This window comes from Myodes glareolus, chromosome 1, assembly GCF_982192425.1.
Source record: "Myodes glareolus chromosome 1, mMyoGla1.1, whole genome shotgun sequence".
NCBI classification, from domain to species: Eukaryota; Metazoa; Chordata; class Mammalia; order Rodentia; family Cricetidae; genus Myodes; species Myodes glareolus.
Genome location: NC_142026.1, coordinates 45,838,937 through 45,858,879, shown reverse-complemented (window position 1 = coordinate 45,858,879; position 19,943 = coordinate 45,838,937). Strand labels below are relative to the sequence as shown.

Below are 19,943 nucleotides of genomic sequence, written 5' to 3'. Positions count from 1 at the left end.
ATATTCACATTGAAATAGTAGTAAAATGGTTCATGTATTTCTGTCATTCATCACAAATTTGTATATACTTTTGGAACATCCTTATAAAGGCCTATTGCTGGCGTTTTTCAAATCATATACTAATAAAATTTATATTTGAAGCTGTATGATTGAATAGTCTTTAGTACCTACTAAGAGCTTGTAAACATTTAACTGCTGATAAGTTACTAGTAAACTTAGTTATTTAATATTTATATAACTAGGAAAATACTTTAGATCAGTTAAATTTTGTAATGTCTGTTTTAGTAAAATAGACATTAATGAATTGGGCATCCAGAAGTAGGGCAGGATGAAGAAATTACTCCAGCAACACAACAGACAAAATTTGGAAGATGTCTGTAAAGCATAGGAAAGAACTTACTGAGTACATCTTAGTTCATCAGTGTTCATCAGTTACAACCTAGTTCATCGACTAGAAGGTCATCTACAGCCAACCAGAGCTTTGTGGAACTAAGCTATAGGTTTTACTCTCTTAAACCTAAATCCATTGTGAATGCTTAAGAAAAATAAATGCAGTGTTAAAGAAATAGCTGCAGCACAGTGATTTGGACTGAATAAACCAGGTACCCAGTCAATGAATAATTGTCCCCCTTAAAAGGGGGATAAATTTTATCTAGAAGCATCTTGAAAGAAATGAAATCTGGTCTAGTCTTGAAGGATGATAGGCACCAACTGGCTGTGAGCACATTTTGATGAAGAAAGACAGCAATGTAGTAGAACACCTTATGTAAGGGAAAAAGAGCTAGTTATAAGAAGGAAGTGGGATTGTGTTGTAAATTACAAGTGTTATTCAAAGAAGTTTTAATGCTTTTTCTGTAAACTAGCATTTCCAAAGTAAGTACATCAAGTGGCACACAGATTAAGGTTTGTGATTTTAATCAGTACTTGTTTGAATGAGTTTTAAAACTAGGTGGCACATTACACCTGGGATTTTACAGATACAGTTTACTCTATAAACTAAATGTATTTGATTAGAAATATGTTACGGAAATGGTTTTGATGACAATTATTGGTGTCTTTCTGTTTTGTAGACACTAGTGTAGTGACTGATATATATTTACTTCCTTGTCTTTCAAATGAGCTCAACAGCTGTTAGATGCTGTTACTATATTACCAGAGGCATGAGAAATCAAAGGCACACAGCAGTTTTCACAGCCTGTAAGAGGTGGATTTAAATCTAGGAAAGCTAGCTTAAGAACTTGTGTGGTCATCTTTTGTGCTTTAGGAAACAGTGCAAATACTAGGTAGGGGAAAATTGTGAAAGTGGTAGGTGTTCCACTTAAACTTGTGAAATACTGCTTTAGGGGGAGAAGAAAAGCTTTGAGCACTTTCTGGGATTCTGCTACGAATGTACCAGTTACTGTGTAAGTTGAAATGATAATAATATTCAGAATGTATTTGTGAGTTGAGGAAGTGAGATTAAATTTAGGAGACTCAGTTAATAGATGCTATAGTTATAGGCTTGTAGAAATTACCTGGATGGTTTTGTTGTTGCTGCAGCTGTCTTTGTATTGCAGGATTCATTCATTCATTCATTTTTGATAGTAGAAGTGAAAAAAGGGCATTAGGCCATATACAAAGAAAATGGAAAATAAAGGATTTGAACATACAAAATTTGGAAAGAGTTCAAAATAAGTAGCTTCTAAACTAAAAGCATGGTAAGATAAGGGACTCATCTGGCAGATGGATTTTTATAGTAAAAAACGTAATTTGAAAGGTGAGTGAAAATATCCAGCAGCTAGTTAGTATTAATAAAAACTCAGTAAGGTGCTCATTGCTGGCTAGGGACACAGTTTCAGAAGTTTCTCCTTATTAAACGGTTACTATGAGTATTAATAATATAGGCCCAGAGTCTGTAAGTACTTTTTTTAAAAATGGGGAGGCAGTGTGTAATAAAAAAATTGTTTCATTTAGATCAGGTGAGTTTTATTATTCCAGATACCATTTTTGACTCCCATATTACATTTAAATTTTTATGTAGAAATATGTCTGAACTCATATATGTCATGATCATTTGAAAGGGTTACATCTGTTGAATCTATTTGCTTCTGTTGTTTTGGTTTTTTATTTTCATTTTTATGTTTTTAAAATGAATGAGCACCTGACTAAACCTTGCCATCAGTAGTCCTGATATGTGTCCCATAATGCCTGATAACTGTCCACATAATGAAAGAAACTTAGTGTGTAATAGTAGCTTGTTTCTGTTCTGGTTTGCAGTTCAGAATGTAGTGATGGGGAATGGTCTGCTTCTCTGCCTCACCGGTTTTCTGGCACAGAAAAAGATCAGTCCTCAAGTGATGAGAGCTGGGAGACTCTGCCAGGAAAAGATGAGAATGAACCTGAGCTACAGAGTGATAGTAGTGGCCCTGAAGAAGAGAACCAAGAATTGTCTCTTCAGGAGGGGTATGTCTTACAGTGAGATTAATTTTTTAAATGTGTGTTATGCAAGAATGGCATTTGCCACATTCAAATGTTGGATGTACATTAACTACATTATAAGCTCATGTGTTGAACAAGTGGTACTTTGGTATTTGTAGGGGGCAACTTTAAATGCTGGCAATTTCAGTGTTTTTCTGAAGATACAATGCACGTTTTCATGTTTCTGTATGAAGGAGATTTGAGCATTTAAAACAGTGGCTCTCAGCCTTCCTGATGCTGTGACCCTTTAATACAGTTCCTCTTGATGTGATGGTCCCTAACCATAGATTATTTTCACTGCTACTTCATAACTAATTTTGCTACTGTTATGAGTCATAATGTAATATTTTTAGAGATGGGGTCACAACCTGTAGGTTGAGAACTGCTGATTTAAAAGGTCATTTCAGCCAAATTAGGAATAATTGAGTTAATGTTGCCCATTTCCATACAGTGAAGAGACTTGGGAGAACAATCTGCCTCAAGGTAAATCAACATGGTAAACTACATTTAGCATTGTCATGGTAGTTTGGGTGATTGATTTACAGAATGGGCTAGTTACAAATGAAGTTTTAATATATTTTTATCTAACTTGATTGGATAGTTCCAGAACATCAGTGGTTTGTGGTAAAAACTATAACCTGAGTGGAAGGAAATATTTCTAATTTAGGAGTTCTCAGACTTAATTGGTGAGAAGCCAAATAAACATGGTTAATTTTGTGTGTCAGTCTCTGCCGCAGTTCTCATCTGTTCTGTTGTAGCATAAGGGCAGCCATAGGTGATATGTAAGTGAAGTGGTTCCTGGTATGCATAAGACAGTGAATTTTGTCCCCAGTAGCAGAAGGAAAAGAATTGAAGCATGAAAAGAACATTAAAATCCATCCAAAAAGATAGAAAAGGAAAAAGGTTAAAAGAAAATAGGCTATAGAAATAATTCTTGCAATCACTAGTTGCAAAAATGCATATGCAGTGACTAATCTTTGCTTTTATAAGGCAGAGCTTATCAGAATTTTAAAAACTAAAGAGAGACACATTTAAAGGACAAATAAAAGGAAAATATAATATTTTAGGCAAATACTATCCAGGAGAGAACCAGGACAGTTACATTAACATTCGCAAAATAAACTTAAAGATAAATAAGGTATAAATAGAGACTGGAGAAATGTGTCAGTAGCTATAATCTCTTGCTGAACAGTCTGAGGATCAGAATTCAGATCCCTGCACCCTAGTTAACAAATCAGGCAGCTGACTCATCCTATAACCCCAGCTCTGAGGTGGAGCTTGCAAGTCCTGGGTTCAAGGAGAGATCCTGCCTCAAGGGAACTGACAGAGTATTACAGAGAGAGATACTTAGTCCCTTCTTTTGGCTTCTGAGTCATGTGTACAGACATGCACAATCTGTGCATTCGCACACATATACACACAAAAAAAATCTTTTAAAAAAGGGGTGTGTGTGTGTCAAAGGACAACTTGTGAGAATTAGTTGTCTCTACCATGTAGGTACTGGGACTTGAACTCAAAATTCTTAGGTATGGTGATGGAACTTTGATCCACTGTGTCATCTCACCAGCCTTTTTATTTTCTTTTGAAATGCTGTTGCAGGCGAGGAAAACTGTTATTTAGAATCATAAGTACCAAAGACTTAAAACTACAAGAACTCAAGTTACATGTATTAAGTAGAATGATTGATTATACAATACAGAATGATATGTTCGAAAGCAACATTTTGTTACTTCCTTTCAAATGTATATATTAGGGAACAGACATCTTTGGAAGAGGGAGAAATTCCCTGGTTACAGTACAATGAAGTCAATGAAAGCAGCAGTGATGAAGGAAATGAGCCTGCCAATGAGTTTGCACAGCCGGAAGCCTTCATGCTGGATGGTAACAACAACCTTGAGGATGACTCCAGTGTGAGTGAAGACTTGGATGTGGACTGGAGGTATGTAGTCATGTCACTACATGCTCGGTTTTTCACCCAGCAGAGTTAGGGTGGGTGTGTCACTGCATGCTCTGTTACTCACTGAGCGAGTTATGGTGGGAACGGCGTCTGATAGGTATGATAGGTGTCTTCCAGTCTCATTTCAGATGTCTATTTCCCCCTTTTCTCACCCATCTGTTGGATGAGGAGGGCCACTTATTGGTTCCTGGCCACTGGGCTAGCTTAGACCCAAAATAATCACACAGAAACTCTATTAATAAAATCACTGCTTGGCCCATTAGCTCTAGCTTCTTATTAGCTAACTCTTATATGTTAATTTAACCCATTTCTATTAATCTGTATATCTCCACGTGGTTGTGGTTTGCAGGCTAAAGTTCCATCTGGCTCCCGTGGGCTACATGGCTTCTCTCTGACGCCACCTTTCTTTCTCCCAGCATTCAGTTTAGTCCCCACTCTCCCACACCCACACCCCCCACCCCACCCCCGCTTACCTAAGTTCTGCCCTGTTATAGATCCAAAGCAGTTTTTTTATTCATTAATGGTAATCACAGAATACAGAGAGGAATCCCACATCATCCTTTTTTGACTTTCACATCTTTATAGCATTGATTTTAGGAGAACATTTTTAGAGGTTTTTGTTTTGAATATGCAATATCTGAAATATTTGGAGACTTAGAGAAAAGTGTACAAAATGATAGAGTATTCCAATATATCCTTCCTTCATTAAGATTCTTTAAATGTTATAATATTTTAGACATATTTATTCCATTTTCTCTTTTCTTCCTGCATTTATGATTAGGATTCTTCCTGCCTTTTTATGAGTAAGTCTGCAGATATAATTTATTTACCTATAAAAATTCTAGAATGAATTTCTGAAAAAATAACAAACTTTTTATAGAACACAGAATTGCTGAATCATAAAATTAGTGTTGATATAGTGCTAATAACTTAATGCCTAGAGTTTATTCTAATATCGGTAGTTATCTTACCAATGACTTTACAGAAAATATTTATCTGATCTACTCCAGGACCATCATTACATTTAGTTAAATGTTTTTTGTTTTTGTTTTTATTTTTGTTTTGTTTTGTTTTTAAGTCTGGGCATAGCCTCAGTTAATCTTTATTTTTCATGTCTGACAAATATTTGAAAAGTTTAGGTCATTTATTCTGTGGACTATCCCTCACATTGTATTTGTCCTGTATCATAGTTGTGTATTTTTTTTTGCAAGAACAACAGAAAATGATGCAATTTGTCTTTATAGTACATATCAGGAGAGATATTATGGCATATAATTTTGTTACTAGTGCTATTAATTTTGGTCATCTGGTTATTATGTAGCCTTTCAGATTCTGATACTGTCCAATTACCATTTCCTCCTTTTTAATTGCAATTTTGAGACTGTAAATAACCTGATTTCTCTCCAGCTATCAAACTGCCATCTGCTAGCATTAGCATCCATTAGTGATTCTTGTCTCAAACATGAGTTTTTAACACTGATTATTCTTCAGTGACCTGATTATATCGGGTCCTGAGTGCCTAGGTTTGCTTATGCTATTCAAGAAAAGAATAATTGGGAAGTAATTTACTTCAGTCGTTGGATTGGGCTTCCTACAGAAAGTGGACGTGTTTGTGTTGTTTCAGTAGACAAATATGGAAAAGGTAAAAGTTTTAAGTAGAAGTACTATTTCAGGTTTAATCTGACCTATTGTAGAGCAGGGTGCTTGGAAGTTTTGTTTCTTCTACGTGCCCTCCCATACCTGGATTTTCTTATTGAAATAATTAATAATTCTAGAGCCAGGGAAAAATGGGAATCTGATTTATAGATAAAGGAAGTAGAATCAAATGTATTTATCTTCAGAGCTCATAGAAGTCATAAAAAATGAACAGTTTGTCTGGGAAGTAGTGGTGCACATTTTTAATCCCAGCACTCGGGAGAAAGAGTCAGTTTGAGGCCAATCTGATCTGCAGAGTGAGTACCAGAACTGACAGGGTTACACAAAGAAACCCTGTCTCAAAAAAAACCAAAACAGCAAAAAATAAACAGTTTGAAAAAATAATTTTCAAGCTATTAATAAGTGAACGAGGCCTGATTCTTAGCCAAGGGGAAGAAGAATGATTAAGAAAGGCTTGAGAAAATAAAATTTGGCAAAACCAAAAGTAATTAAGCAGTTCAAAGTGGGGGATAAGATAGGTCTTGACTAACTAGTAATAGAATTTAAATGCAATAATTTCCTTTCTCATATTTTTACCTTTACCCTGATTGGAAACTAAAATTAACAGAAAGAAAAAATGTAGGGAAATGATTATATGCGTAAAAATACCCTTCAGCAGGCTTTTAGTTAGGAGGAATTTCCTGTGTGCAGTGAGGTATCAGACTGGTGGGCAAATGACGTCATTTTAACTCTTTATAGTCAACCCTTAGCTTTTCTATTCTCTTTCTCTTCTTCAACTCACACAGTTTTACTTGTCTTCTTACAGAACTTTTACAGCCTATGAATATGGTAATACATAATTATTCTCACTGCAAGGTTTCTGAAATCATAGTTAGGGATCTTGTTTTTTCAGCCTGTTTGATGGTTTTGCGGATGGACTCGGAGTTGCTGAAGCTATTTCTTATGTGGATCCTCAGTTCCTCACCTACATGGCACTAGAAGAACGCTTAGCCCAGGCTATGGAGGTATTTTTATAACTGATAAATACATAGAGAAGGTAGACTATAAAATAATAATTTTAAAGGTTTAATGGTTTCTTTTTTTAACTTTACTGAAGAGAATGTGCATAGCTTTCTTAGCAATTTAATACCTGCTGAGTTACTAGTATATGTATGAAGTTACTTGCTGTCATGCAAGCTTACTTCAAATTGCAGTAGTTGTCAGTTTTTTTCTACAGAATGAGAACTATTTTGCTTAAGTTTAGGAAATGCAGTCTTTCTCAGTCCTGAACTCTAGGTATGCAAGTATGAACATTTTACACATATGTACACACTGCCACAGAGAGGCAGATCTAAGGACCCAGGACAAAGCTTTCCTTTGTCCTCCAGACTGCACTTTCTTCTGCAGTTAGGTTCGCTTTCCCATACCCACACATGTGCATGCTTTCCAACAGTGGACACATCTGCCACCTCTTCTTGCCTGCTTTCTGATTGTTTGAACTAAAACACAACCTTATTCTGAAATGCATTTGCCCAAAATTAAAAGCCCAGACATTTTGACTTGGGAGCTTCCATAATACTGGTGAACCTCATTGAAATTAATCGTTCTTTAAATCACTAGTCATAAAGTGACTTCAAGCTAAATCAGCAGTACTGAATAGTTGAATGAGAAAGAGGTAGAAAATAAGTGGGTAAGAAGGGAGTTCCAGGAACATTATGACAGTCTTTTATCTTGAGATTTTCTGAGTAGAAAGTTGCCTTCAGATTCCTAAGTTAGGTAGTAGGCAGACAGCTGGGTCCACATGTGCGTTACATAACGTCTTTGTGCATCTGTGTGGTTTCCATTAGAGTGTTGGTGTCAGCTATGCTCTAACAGTGTGTTGTTCTCAAACATCACCATCGCAGAAATAATATGTACCAGAGCAACCAACATCATGAAAACAGCATATACCTAGGACTGTTGCTGAACCCTTCTTCCCAAAGCTGATGCACACAAGAGTGGTGTGGTGTGATAGCTTGCATTAGAGACAACACATGACAGTTAGAGTTACTCACCTCCATAAGCAGTGTACCTTCTGAGTCAGCAGAGTGAAGCAGATCCATTTTAGGGTTTGGTTTCACGATATTTGAAACATCTTTCATTTTATTGTCTTAGGTTTTTATTTCCTTGACTATGGAGGTATCCTTAAAATGTTGAGAATAATGTAAAATTTTTTTCATTACTTCTAATGGGCAGTGTGACATTTGATTGAAAGAAGAGCTTAAAAAATTGGTCATGAGGGACAAGCCCGACAAAGGCACCAGGAGTGTGAGAGACAAAGCAAGGAAGAGCGTAGTCTGTCTAGGAACTTGCAGCCTCATCCACTGTTGTCTCTGCTAACGAGAACCCAGTGTAGTGTTGCCAGTCTCAGAAATGTCCTGTGTCTCTGATGAAATGTCTTGAACTCTCTCCTGTCTCCACAGCATAAACAGTCTCATCACATTTTAGCACTCTGCATTACTGATTGAGATGTTGATTAGGTTATTTCACATCTAGATTATCGGTACAATTCCATTTTCCTGTCACTACAGAAATAATTTTTTCATGTCTAGAATGCATTTAAATAGTTTTAAAGCATGGAACTGAAAACTTGTTTTTTAAGACAACACTGGTATTCTTTAATATTTTTAAAAAACACAAAATTCTCCTTGCTTTTATTTATACTAAGCATCCCACCTCTTTTTCAGTAGTTGCTTTCATTTCTACTTCTTTTTCAATACTAGGTCCATCTTTCTTTAGATAGTAGCTTTTGTGGCAGATCTTGGCAATATACATTAAGCTCTTATCTGTGTCTCATGTTTGAGTGAGCACAGGATAAAATAGCAAACATCTTTATTTTTTTATAACTGATAATAGAGTTTTGTACGTAGTCCTAAATTTGAAAATCCATGTACTTGCACAGATTTATGTAGGCATTTGAAGTTCTCATCATAAGTCATGTGGGAGAGAACCAACTCCAGGGTGTTGTATTCTGGCCTTCATACCTGTGCACACATTCATACATATATACATACAATGAAAATGTAATTAAATAATGCAGAAAATGGTTTAAACTGAGTTACAGTTTCTCATTTATAATTATAGTTACTCACAGATAAATTAAAAATTGTGGCTATCACTTAAACATAAAATTTTATTGGAAATGACATTCCTTAATGAAATGGAGGGGGGCTTTTTCTCTGTCTAATAATTTTTTAAGTTTGGTTCTTAGAATGAAACATGAATGAATAAATGTTATGTTCATCTGTATGAATGTATGATTGAGGACTTTTGTTGCAACAGATAATAGGAATATAGTTTAATCATAGCATTATCACTTAGTTCTTTGGTGACATTGTCCAAAAGTTTTATCTACTACCTTCCTGTGGTGCTTGTTTTGCTTTTATTTAAAGCAAAGGATTTGTAAGCCTTCTAAAAAGGTTTATTTTTTCTGTTGGAATCCATGTTGATCCCAATTGTTTAGATTATACCTCTAAGTTACTTATTTATAAACTGTGGGGAAGGCTAGTATACAAGGAATATGAGATAATATTCCTTATAATAATATAATTCCAATAATACTTAATAGGTACATGTTCATGCAGGATAGTTTCAGCAAAGACTGCTTAAGTTAATTGAAGTTGTTTTCCCCAAAACATCCATACTTGTGAACCCTTCAAGAACCTATACAGGCTCACAAAAGCACATAATATACACCAGGCTGTAAATTGTAGAAACATAATATGTAGAGGCCAAGAACATGAGCTCTTCAACCCCCAGAACTCAACACAGGGGAAAGAACCCACTCCTGCAGGTTGTCTTCTGCCCTCCTTGTAAGCACCATGTGCATCCATGTACACATAACTAAATGAATTAGAAAATCGGATTTCAAAAGCATGATCTCTTAGGTTGATAGGCTATCTGATCTTGGACTGTACCCTTAACCTCTATGCTTTAGGGGCCTCATCTACAAAATGGAATTAATAGTTTCTCCACTAGATATTATAAGATTGTATGATGTATTAAATCATGTACCATAATATTTAGTATAGCAGTGGTAAGCTCTCAGGACTGTATTCATGACTCATTTTAAATCAACAGTCAGCCAAGTTTCAGTCACCCAGCACTGGGTACATTAGGAACATGCAATGAAAACTGTCAAGGGAAAGAGACAAGGCCTCCTATCATTTAATCTGAATTGGAATCTAGAAGAGGATATTCATATTAAATGGCTATGTAACCCTTTGTTTTCTCCAGCTTTCATGGAATTGTCATTTACACACATTTTCAACCCCTAAATGAAGTTGACCAGGCAACCTAGTAACGTGTTTACTAGCAGTGTGCATGTTCTAATCCTGTGCCAAAAGCAGGTGAAACCACTCAGATGTCTATTGGTTGTTTTCTTTTTTTTTTTTTTTGAAAGTAATTTTATTAAATTATAAAAAGTTTCCATTTACGCCCCTCCTCCCAACGCCCTCACACTCCCCCCCTCCCTCTCCTCCTCCCTCTTTGTCCCCAAGGGGCAGTCAGGATCTCCTGCCCTGTGGGAAGTCCAAGTTCCTCCACCCTCCCTCCAGGTCCAGGAAGGTGAGCATCCAAACAGACTGGATCCCAAAAATCCAGTATATGCAGAGGAAACCAGTCCCAGTGTCATTGTCAATGGCTTCTCAGAAAGACTGCAGGCCAGCCACATTCAGAAAATCCGGCCACATTCAGAGAATCTGGTTGGATCACATGCTCGTTCAGTCACGGTCCATCTGGCCTTGGTAAACTCTCATTAGATCCGACCCCTTGTATCAGTGGGTGATAGTATCCCTCGCAGTCCTTCGTCATTTTCTTCCTCCTTCTGCTCCTCATTTGGATCTTGGGGGGCTCAGTTCGATGCTCCAACGCGGGCCTCCATCTGTATCGCCATCCAACGCCAGATGAAGGATCTCTCTGGGAAGAACTGCTCAGCAGGGCAACAGGGCTAGCTGGTCTTCCCAGGACTCAGGAGACAAAGGGCCCCTATTGGTTGTTTTCACGTTAAATATTTAGTAGTCTCACCATATTTTGTCTCATGAAGTGAGCTTTTCTAAAGTGTTTCTTTTCCTGATATTGATCTCACATAACAACACTCAAGTTGGAAGCGTGACCATTCATCTGAAAAATACAGTTATAATGAGCAAGTAGATGATTACTGAAGTAAGATCTTCCTTGGGATAGGTTGGACTTTCTGCATATATGTGTGTGTGTGTGTGTGTGTGTGTGTGTGTGTGTGTGTGTGTGTGTGTTTGCACGTGTGCTGGTGAGGAACAGAAAATTTGACTTAATGATCAGGGCAGTGGTTCTTTTGGAAGGTAACTAAAAAGGCAAAGAATAATAGGAAGAGAATATGGCAATATGATAAATATAATTTGACAAGACAACTTAAAAATAGTTCATATTACTATTTTAAAGTATCTCCTAACAAAGAAGTATACTTTCTCTTTTTCAGACTGCACTGGCACATCTAGAGTCTCTTGCAGTAGATGTTGAGGTGGCTAATCCACCAGCTAGTAAGGAGAGCATTGACGGACTTCCAGAAACTCTTGTTCTAGAAGATCACACTGGTAAAGTCACAGTTCTCAGGTTTGGGATGCCATGTTGTATATTTTGATGTATTATTGGGACACCAAGGAGATCAAGTAGTTACTATATTTTTCATAAGCCAGAAGCTGACAAACTTTCACCTAGTAGAAAATACTTAATGAAATGATAGATTAAGGCCAAGTATTTACCCAGTCAACTTTTTAAAGAAGGAATGCTTATGAAATTCCAAATTAACATGCTAGGATCACGCTTGCCTGGTAATTGATAAATTACCTCTTCCGCCTTCCATGACCATCATGGTGACTAGTGATTGATGGGTACACGTTGTTTGTGTTCTCAGCTATTGGTCAGGAGCAGTGCTGTCCCATCTGCTGCAGTGAGTACATTAAGGACGACATAGCGACAGAGCTGCCGTGCCATCATTTTTTTCATAAGCCTTGCGTCTCAATTTGGCTACAGAAGGTGAGTTTTGGATGTGCTTTCCTAAATACTTCAGTAGTGTTTCAGGCTAGAGACTTCCTTTGTGGTTTCCTTTGTAGAAATTTAGACAACAGGAACTGTTTAATATATTTTCATTTGTAGCCCTGCAAATGTCTACAGATACAGCTCAGAAGATTTTTTACACCACTCAGACATACTGTGCTAATGAATAGTGCTAGTGTGACCGGGTGGTGCTGAAAATGTGTGAGAAAAGTATAGCCAATTAAATAACCCCTCTTCTAGTTTTTATTTACCTATCTTGAAGACTTACCAATAATTTCCAGTGTATTTGAGATACTTCGGAAATAGAGTTTACTTACATCCTATGATCTCTGTTGTCACATGAAGGTCCTTACTATCTAGCTTAGTAGAAATTCCCAAGTTTCTTTCTTAGTGTTTTTCTTATGGTTATAGCTCCCTCCTCCTTATAAACACTTCTTCCCATTTCCGTCTTCTTCCCTCTTTCCTTTTTTTCTTTTAACTGTTTTACTTTTTACTGTCACTTTATCTTCTTGAAAATATATTCAAAAAAATGTCTGGGACTGGAGAGATGTCTCCGTGGTTAAGAGAAGAACTGGCTGTTGTTCCAGAGGACCCGACTCCATCACAGGAACACTCATAAAATCTGGTGTAGGGTGTTCACCATTCTCTTACGGAATCTGAGGAATCCTTGTTGCTGGTGCCTCTTATGTTGCGGTTAAGTCATACTCAGTTTGTACTTTCTCATTGGCTGAAATCTTCATTGTTCCCATGGCTCCCACAGCTGCAATTTTGCCTCCAGTAACCAGAATTCCCATTTACCATGGGCATGTGTACATGTTCCCCAGTTGTTAACGTTTGTGGGATTGGCTTTTATTCTCCCCCAAAAGGGTTGTATAGTTTTTTTCAATGCATAATATTTTCTAATTTTGTTTCTAAGTACTTGTCTTCTGTCTGAACTTTAAAAACATTTTATTTATTTGCTTTTTTCCAAAAATAATTCATTTTGGTTGGAGTTTATTATTGTGATAGCACTAAATTTATACATCCTGTTATAGACTTGCTCTGAAATACTTTTATTACAGTTAAATTAATTGGACACAAAAATATTCATGGGGCACAGTGCTCTTTGAAGTCGGGCATTCTACACCTAACTACTGCTGGCTCTTTTTAATTTCAAGGTTTTTCTAAACAGCCATTGTTACGGTGATACGTATATTACACAATATTTTGAGAGCTAGTGTGATAACCTAGGAGGCAATCAGTACCTAATAAATGTTAAAATCATAAATTACACCAGCACTATTAGTAACAATTAGAGAGGGCTTGTTAATAATGAGATGACAAATATAAGCTTAATTTATGGTACAAGTTACAAAGACCTGTCAACAGCCTTCGGTAAACTGCATGTTAACAAAATGATTGCTAATCGATTAGTGCAGATAATGGATGTTTCAAGTCTCCCTGGCATTCTAGGTGATTTTTTTTCTTAATCTGTTTATTTGGCGTTAATGTTGATATAGCATAGATGGCTATATCAAACAATATAGTCTATCTACCTTGAATTTTACATGAAGTTGAAATAGTCCATATTGAATTTAATGAATTACTTGATGAAATGTTTTTACGTCCCAACAAGCCTCTCCACCTATGCAATAATCCTAATCAGACCAAATCAAACCATATTAGAAAAAGCCTAGGTTTAATGAATGCCAGCGCTCCCAGGTGGCCTTCCAGGCCCCCCAGGGATGGAGAAGGGAAAGGAAGACCAAGAAGATCACGTGTTCGTTCTCTGGGGGGCAGTTTAAGTAGCCTGTGGGAGTGGTCTTGACCTTCTCTGGGGAGGGGGTCACCTTTTGGCAGGCTTTCTCGGAGGTGGAGTCTGGACTGAGGCAACTCCCAGGGAAGGGGGCTAGGATGGAAAGTTCCACTCAAACATTTTAGACTCTTTAGATATAGGAATATTAGAGGCTGGGGTGAAACCTTAATCCAAACACTTATAACAAATAAAGTAACAGTAAGTTAGCAGAAATTAAGGTGAGAATTAAGTAGGAAATAACTTGTAATTCCTGTGTGTGGCGGCAGAAGTGATGTTAGTGAGAAGATATTTCTGAGATTACTAGGAAAGCAGAAATACAGGCTCCCAACCTGCACCGCTGTGTGTGCTCCCAGAGACTCTCACCTCTTTACCTGTGGTGGTTGCCTGTTTCATTCCTCATCTTCATTATGGGTATTATCTAAATTGCAGCTCTGGTTGTGTTATTTTGTTTGCTTTAAAGGTGAGAAATTAAGGTTGATTTTCTTTCACTTGCAGAATAGTGGGATGGTGGATTTCTGTCTTGGCTTTCAAGGCTCTCTGTGCTCTAACCCCCACCCTGTCTCTTCAGATTTTCTCTTCTGTACATCTAGTCCTGTTTCTATGCATTCATTCCTGCTTCCCTCCATCCTGCCTGTGAAATGAGGTGATCTAAGTAGATAAGCTGACCTTCCCATTGCTATCTTTGACATAACAAGCTTTCTTTACACTCTCAGTTAGTTACAAACTTAGGAAGGACTCCATGATTTGTGTAATCAGTTTCAGACACTACTAGATGATTCGCCTGTGTTTGCCCACTTCATCTTCACAAAAACTGGAAAATGTACTGGTGTTCTAGTCCCTGTTCCAGTGATTGTTACCTGGGTTAAGATGTTATAGCTAGTACCTCCTAGGTCAAAACTGCACTCATGTATGATGCTGCTGTGACTGGGACACAGCCAGTGTACTTAACTGTGCTGTTTAGCACTGGATAACAAGCTAATTTTTGCCCTCTGATGAAAGAACTTAATATGAAGCCACCCCTGGGAAAAAAGTTTCCTAAGATAAAGTTCTTTGCACCTTCAACAGCATTATAGCTTCATCGCCCTTCTATCAGGGAGATGTATTTGGGAAAAGATCAGATTTGCAAGGGCATGATCTGTTAGATGATCAATCTCTGTGGTCTTCCATTGGTCGTAAAACTACTCCCTTCCCATCTTCTTTCCCAGGTCTGTGGTTGGTTTGTTTTGTTACTAAGAAGACACATAACTCCATTTGTTTTTAGAAAGGGATTACCTGGCTAATACAGTAAGGTCTGAAGTCAGTCTGTTTTATATATCTGTCTATACTAAAGTGCGACTTCCATACATGTATATAACAAGGGCAGGCCTGATGGGCTGTAATTTGTTGAACTAATTTGGTGGGGTCTTTCGTCATGCCTAATAGATAAAAGTGATTGGATTCAGGTCATTACTAAGTTTAAATGACCTCCAAGAGACAAAGCACTGATTCTTTGTCTTTGATGACAATGTCAGCTCTAAATAAAAATTCAGTAAGTAAAAGGTGAGTTAAATCCAAGGTGCAAACATGATCATAACACACTGTTTTGCATAAAAGAAATTTGAGCTGGGCTGTAGTGAAGCACACCTTTAATCCCAGCACTCGGGAGACAGAGGCCAGTGAATCTCCGAGTTTGAGGCCAACCTGGTCTACAGAGAGAGTTCCAGGACAACCAGGTCTGTTACACACACATACACACACAGGGGAGATAGGAGAGGAGAGCGGGAGAGGAAAAGAGGGAGGAAGGAGAGAGAGAAGTGTTTATATTGTGTGGGTTTGAGGTGTATTTTGTTTTTAAATACTTGATTTGGGAGCTGGAGCAATGTCTCAACAGTTAAAGTACATATGCCTCATACAGGGGAGCTGAGTTTGGTTCACAGTACCCATGTCAGGTGTATTGCAATTGCTGTACCTTCAGTTTTGGGGGAGTCTTGTGGCTCCAGTGGCACCTGCACCCGTGTGTATAGACACACACACACACACCCAAAATATGAAGTAACAAATCTCTTTTTGAATGATGCTTAATTTGTTTATAGGATAATGATGCCATTTTTCTATAAAGACCAAGGCTGTTAGTATATTTCTTCTGTTGACTGCTAATTGGTTTGTTTGTTTGTTTTCCCTCCAGTCGGGAACATGCCCTGTGTGCCGTCGTCATTTCCCACCTGCAGTTATTGAAGCATCTGCAGCTGCTTCCTCAGAACCTGATCCTGATGCCCCACCTGCCAATGACAATACTGCAGAAGCCCCATAAAGTGTAACATTGGAATGAGATCTAAATTCTATCGCAGTAAATCTGCAAATTTCTTCTAAATCTGATGTGCAAATAATTATATATAAATATATTTAAAATGCTATATATAGTATATGCCATAGTTTAGAAAGAGAATATTAACCTTTCTAAACTGAACTTAGGTTTGCAGAACATACTAAGCATTTTCAAGCTGAATGTTGAAGCAGTGCATCCATTTTCTTTAGTTGACTATGTTGGTGTTCACTATAAAGTGAGTAGTCAGCTAGCTCTGTGGCATATGTGGCTGTTTTGTCTGAAGTGCTGCCACTAAGAGATCATAATTACACTCTCCCGTCCACATCAGATGTGAAGACTGTGATCACAACAGTAGTAAAATTTGGTTTCATTGACAATAAATGGAATTCTAAAGCATGCTTTTTCACTGGTCCCTTTGCTTCTGCTACATTGAAACTTCTTGGTTTCTAATACTGAGAAGGTTAAGATTAAAGCTTTTCAGAATGCCAAACAAAGATGAAAATTTTGACCAGAAAAACAAAAGAAATTTACATCTTAGATGTAAACCTCCTGAAATGGTTAGGTGGTAAAGGATTCAGTGAACATTGGATATGTTTAAAGAAAGGCTAGCTGAGCTTGTGAATAGTCTGATGTGCTCAGTGCTCAGCACAGTTACATGTGTTTGGCCTTAGGAAACACTATCTAAACCCTTATCCAGTCTGCTTCTACTTGTTAAATACTTGAAGGTCCAGAACACTCTTGACATATTTGTTGAAGAAGTTAGATGTAGTTAGTTTAAGGTAGTTTGGTTTCTGAAATATTTTAGGTCTGAAGATTTGCACATGGTCATGTTTGTAACTATATCACCCCAGATGAAAATGCACAGCTTTTAGAGGATCACACGGAGTAGGCAAGTCTATGCAGACACGGGTGTAGTAGGTAGCTTTGATGAGACCTGACGTCCACACTGGGGAACAATGGCTTAGAAGGCACAGTCCTGGAGCACTGTGAGTGCACGCTGCCTGGTCCCCTGCTCATCTAGGTTTGGGAATATCTAAATAGATTGCGAAATGCACAGTTTCATTTAATTTGTGTAATGTCTCTGAGTATTTATATTCTTTCTTTTTCTCTCCATTCTTAAAAATAAATGAATTTTTCACTGTTGGCACATTTGAGGCTTAAATATAAAAAAATAACACTTGCATTCTGATTTTTGCATATATTGTAAATGTGGCTGGTATTTACAGCAAAATACTGTGTATCCTTTTATGGGTAAAACAAAAGTGAACATTGCATGCAAGTAATGTGGTGAATTTGTAATTTAGGGGTTCTCTGGGGCTTCTGTGACTTTGGATGCTTACATTCAGGCCTTAATGTTGCTCTAGCTAGCATGCTTCTTTCTGATGTATATAGTCAATGTTGTATAAACTAATCTTTGCTTGTTTTCTACTCTGTGATCTTTCCATGCCATATTTCACTGATGATCAGTTAGTGTCAAGAAGTCATACCAGATTAACATTAGCTCTCCTGTGTGTGCTGTGGGAATGTGTGGATTGTATGGTTTATTTGTATTCTTTTATGTGCTGTTGATTAGTTGTGGCACTTACTGATTAAACTGACATCGCTGCAGATTGCTTTGTAACAAGCCACGTTATGTTTAGTCAGTATTAAAGGACCTTGGTTTATTCTCCTAGATAGCAGCTGTCCCAAAGAAAATATTTCTTCTTTGCCTATTAAAATTTAGCTGTTATCTGCCAGTTGTTAAGAGGTTTGGTTCCAAACTCAACCAGAGAGTTTAACGTAAGATAACTGTTGTACTTTTTGCTTTCCATCTGTTACCGTCCTTCATTGTTGACTCCTGACTGCATATACACAGCTGCTGTGAAGGAGAAGGCGGAATAAGACTTGCTTTAAATTTTCTAAAAAGGAAAATGAAGTTTTAGAACTTTGATGGTAACAAGCCAATATAAGCTGAGGCTGACAAGTTCAGACCCCAACGTATTATTTGATCTTATCTTGGATCTTTTTTGAAAAGTTAAGAATATATGAAGGTAAATTAGAAATAGTAAAACTATTGATAAAATGCCATTTATCTTATTTCTCTATTTTTTCGTTGTGACTTGGCCTAATAATTTTAATTTTTTGAACATTTTCTTATTTCTTGTAATATGAATGCTGATATTTAAAGTTAGGCTCATGTGGATTTTTTTTGTGTTTCTTAGTTGTTTATCTCTAAGCTAACTAACTTTTAAGATTATTTGTGATATGGATTTATATATAAGCTGTTAAATATATATGAGCTGTTAAAATGGAATGCAAGGTTTTCAAAAGCCCAGGTCTAACTGTAATGATTGGTTTATTGTTCTACAATCCCAGCCCGCCATTTTCCGTGTAAATCATAAACAATAAACAGGATATACTCGGTGGTCATTTCTAATATTTAATTGTGTAATCCTATCTCTTCTACAGCATAATCCACTAAGGGTTTAGAGTCAATAACAAAGAACACAACTATTAAAGAACTCTATACTGAACAGACAGGATCTGGGGGGGCATAGGTCACTTAGAGAGGCAGCTGGTGGATGTGTGCTGTTGCCCTTCCCACCTGACAGTCTCAGCAATCCCACAGTCCTCTGCAGAGCCAGGCTCCTGTGCTGGCTCCGCCTGTGGAAACACTTGGACGTTCTGTGACTCCTCACTTGAGTGGCTGTCTCCAAACCCAATGTGGGACTGCTGGCAAATGTACCCATTGAGAATGGTCTCTCATGGTTCATAAAGGCCTCAAGGGCTTACTTTTGAGTCAGTTGAATAGTAGATTTTGTCCACATTATTAAACTAAAACTAACTTTGTATAGAAGGACTAGAATTCTATCTTTCTAATAAACATGCTAGAAAAATTCTATCAGAGTTAAGAGTGGCAGTGGCGTGCAAATACCTCTGCTGTGGTACAGAAGTACTTCTAAGGTGGCGCCTTGTGCCCTGCAGAGGCAGGAGTTCTCTAAAAGCAGCGTCGTGCTGTCTCTAGGTAGCACATTTCCTCTATGTGCTCACCTCTTTGTATCCTGCCTCAGGCTTCACATTTTAAATGTTCCATGATGTCTGATCCAGACCAGTCCAACGCTGTGTCTTGTGATCATTCTCTTAAAATGTTATGCCCACAAGGTAAACAGTTCTTCTGTAATCTGACTAAAATATATGGTTCAGAGACATTTTTGCCAACTTCACAATTATTCTGACGGCGTAGGTGCAGTTAGTTGCTGTCGTCATTCTTGGGCAAGCTTATGGCATGGCTGAAGGACTAGCTCCATGAGCGTCACTGTTAAGCTGTGTCTACTCCTAGCTTAGTTTCTTCATAACCTGTTGAAGGGCAGCACTTATCCTTGCTACTGTTACCCTCTCAGCCTCTGTCAGCTCCAGTCTTTGGGTAAAGCATGCGCTCTCCGTGGTGGGTGGGGTTTGTTGGTTGTTTCCTGGGGTTACTGGTGAGTGTTGAAGATGGACTACAGTGCCCCATAGAGCACCGCAGGCAACCTTCTAGGCTGGTCCTTCTGGTTCTAGAGCCTAACTACCAGTCGGCACCTTGTGCGCTCATTTCATCCTTTCCTGGAAAAGACACCAGAAAATTTGTGCTATGTTTCAAAGATGTGTCTTTGAAAATAGTTGTAATCTGCTAGTGTACTAAATTAAGAAAGGAAAGGAAGTCAGCTGGAAATGCCTCCTTCTTAGCAAAACTATAAGCTCTG

General features: G+C 37.7%; 1 protein-coding gene across 2 annotated transcripts in view; it reads left to right on the top strand.

Annotated features, from left to right (window-relative positions):
• The window catches only part of Pja2 (praja ring finger ubiquitin ligase 2), a 40,842-nt gene extending 22,212 nt beyond the window's left edge, over nt 1-18,630 (top strand). For both annotated transcript variants that reach the window (XM_087906027.1, XM_087906026.1), the window contains exons 5-10: nt 2,257-2,442; nt 4,211-4,396; nt 6,963-7,074; nt 11,544-11,658; nt 11,979-12,100; nt 16,081-18,630. In XM_087906027.1, the coding sequence (XP_087762153.1) occupies nt 2,257-2,442; nt 4,211-4,396; nt 6,963-7,074; nt 11,544-11,658; nt 11,979-12,100; nt 16,081-16,206 (847 nt within the window). In that variant the 3' untranslated portion in view covers nt 16,207-18,630. The remainder of the gene's footprint in view (nt 1-2,256; nt 2,443-4,210; nt 4,397-6,962; nt 7,075-11,543; nt 11,659-11,978; nt 12,101-16,080) is intronic.
• Nucleotides 18,631-19,943: the final 1,313 nt, after the last annotated feature.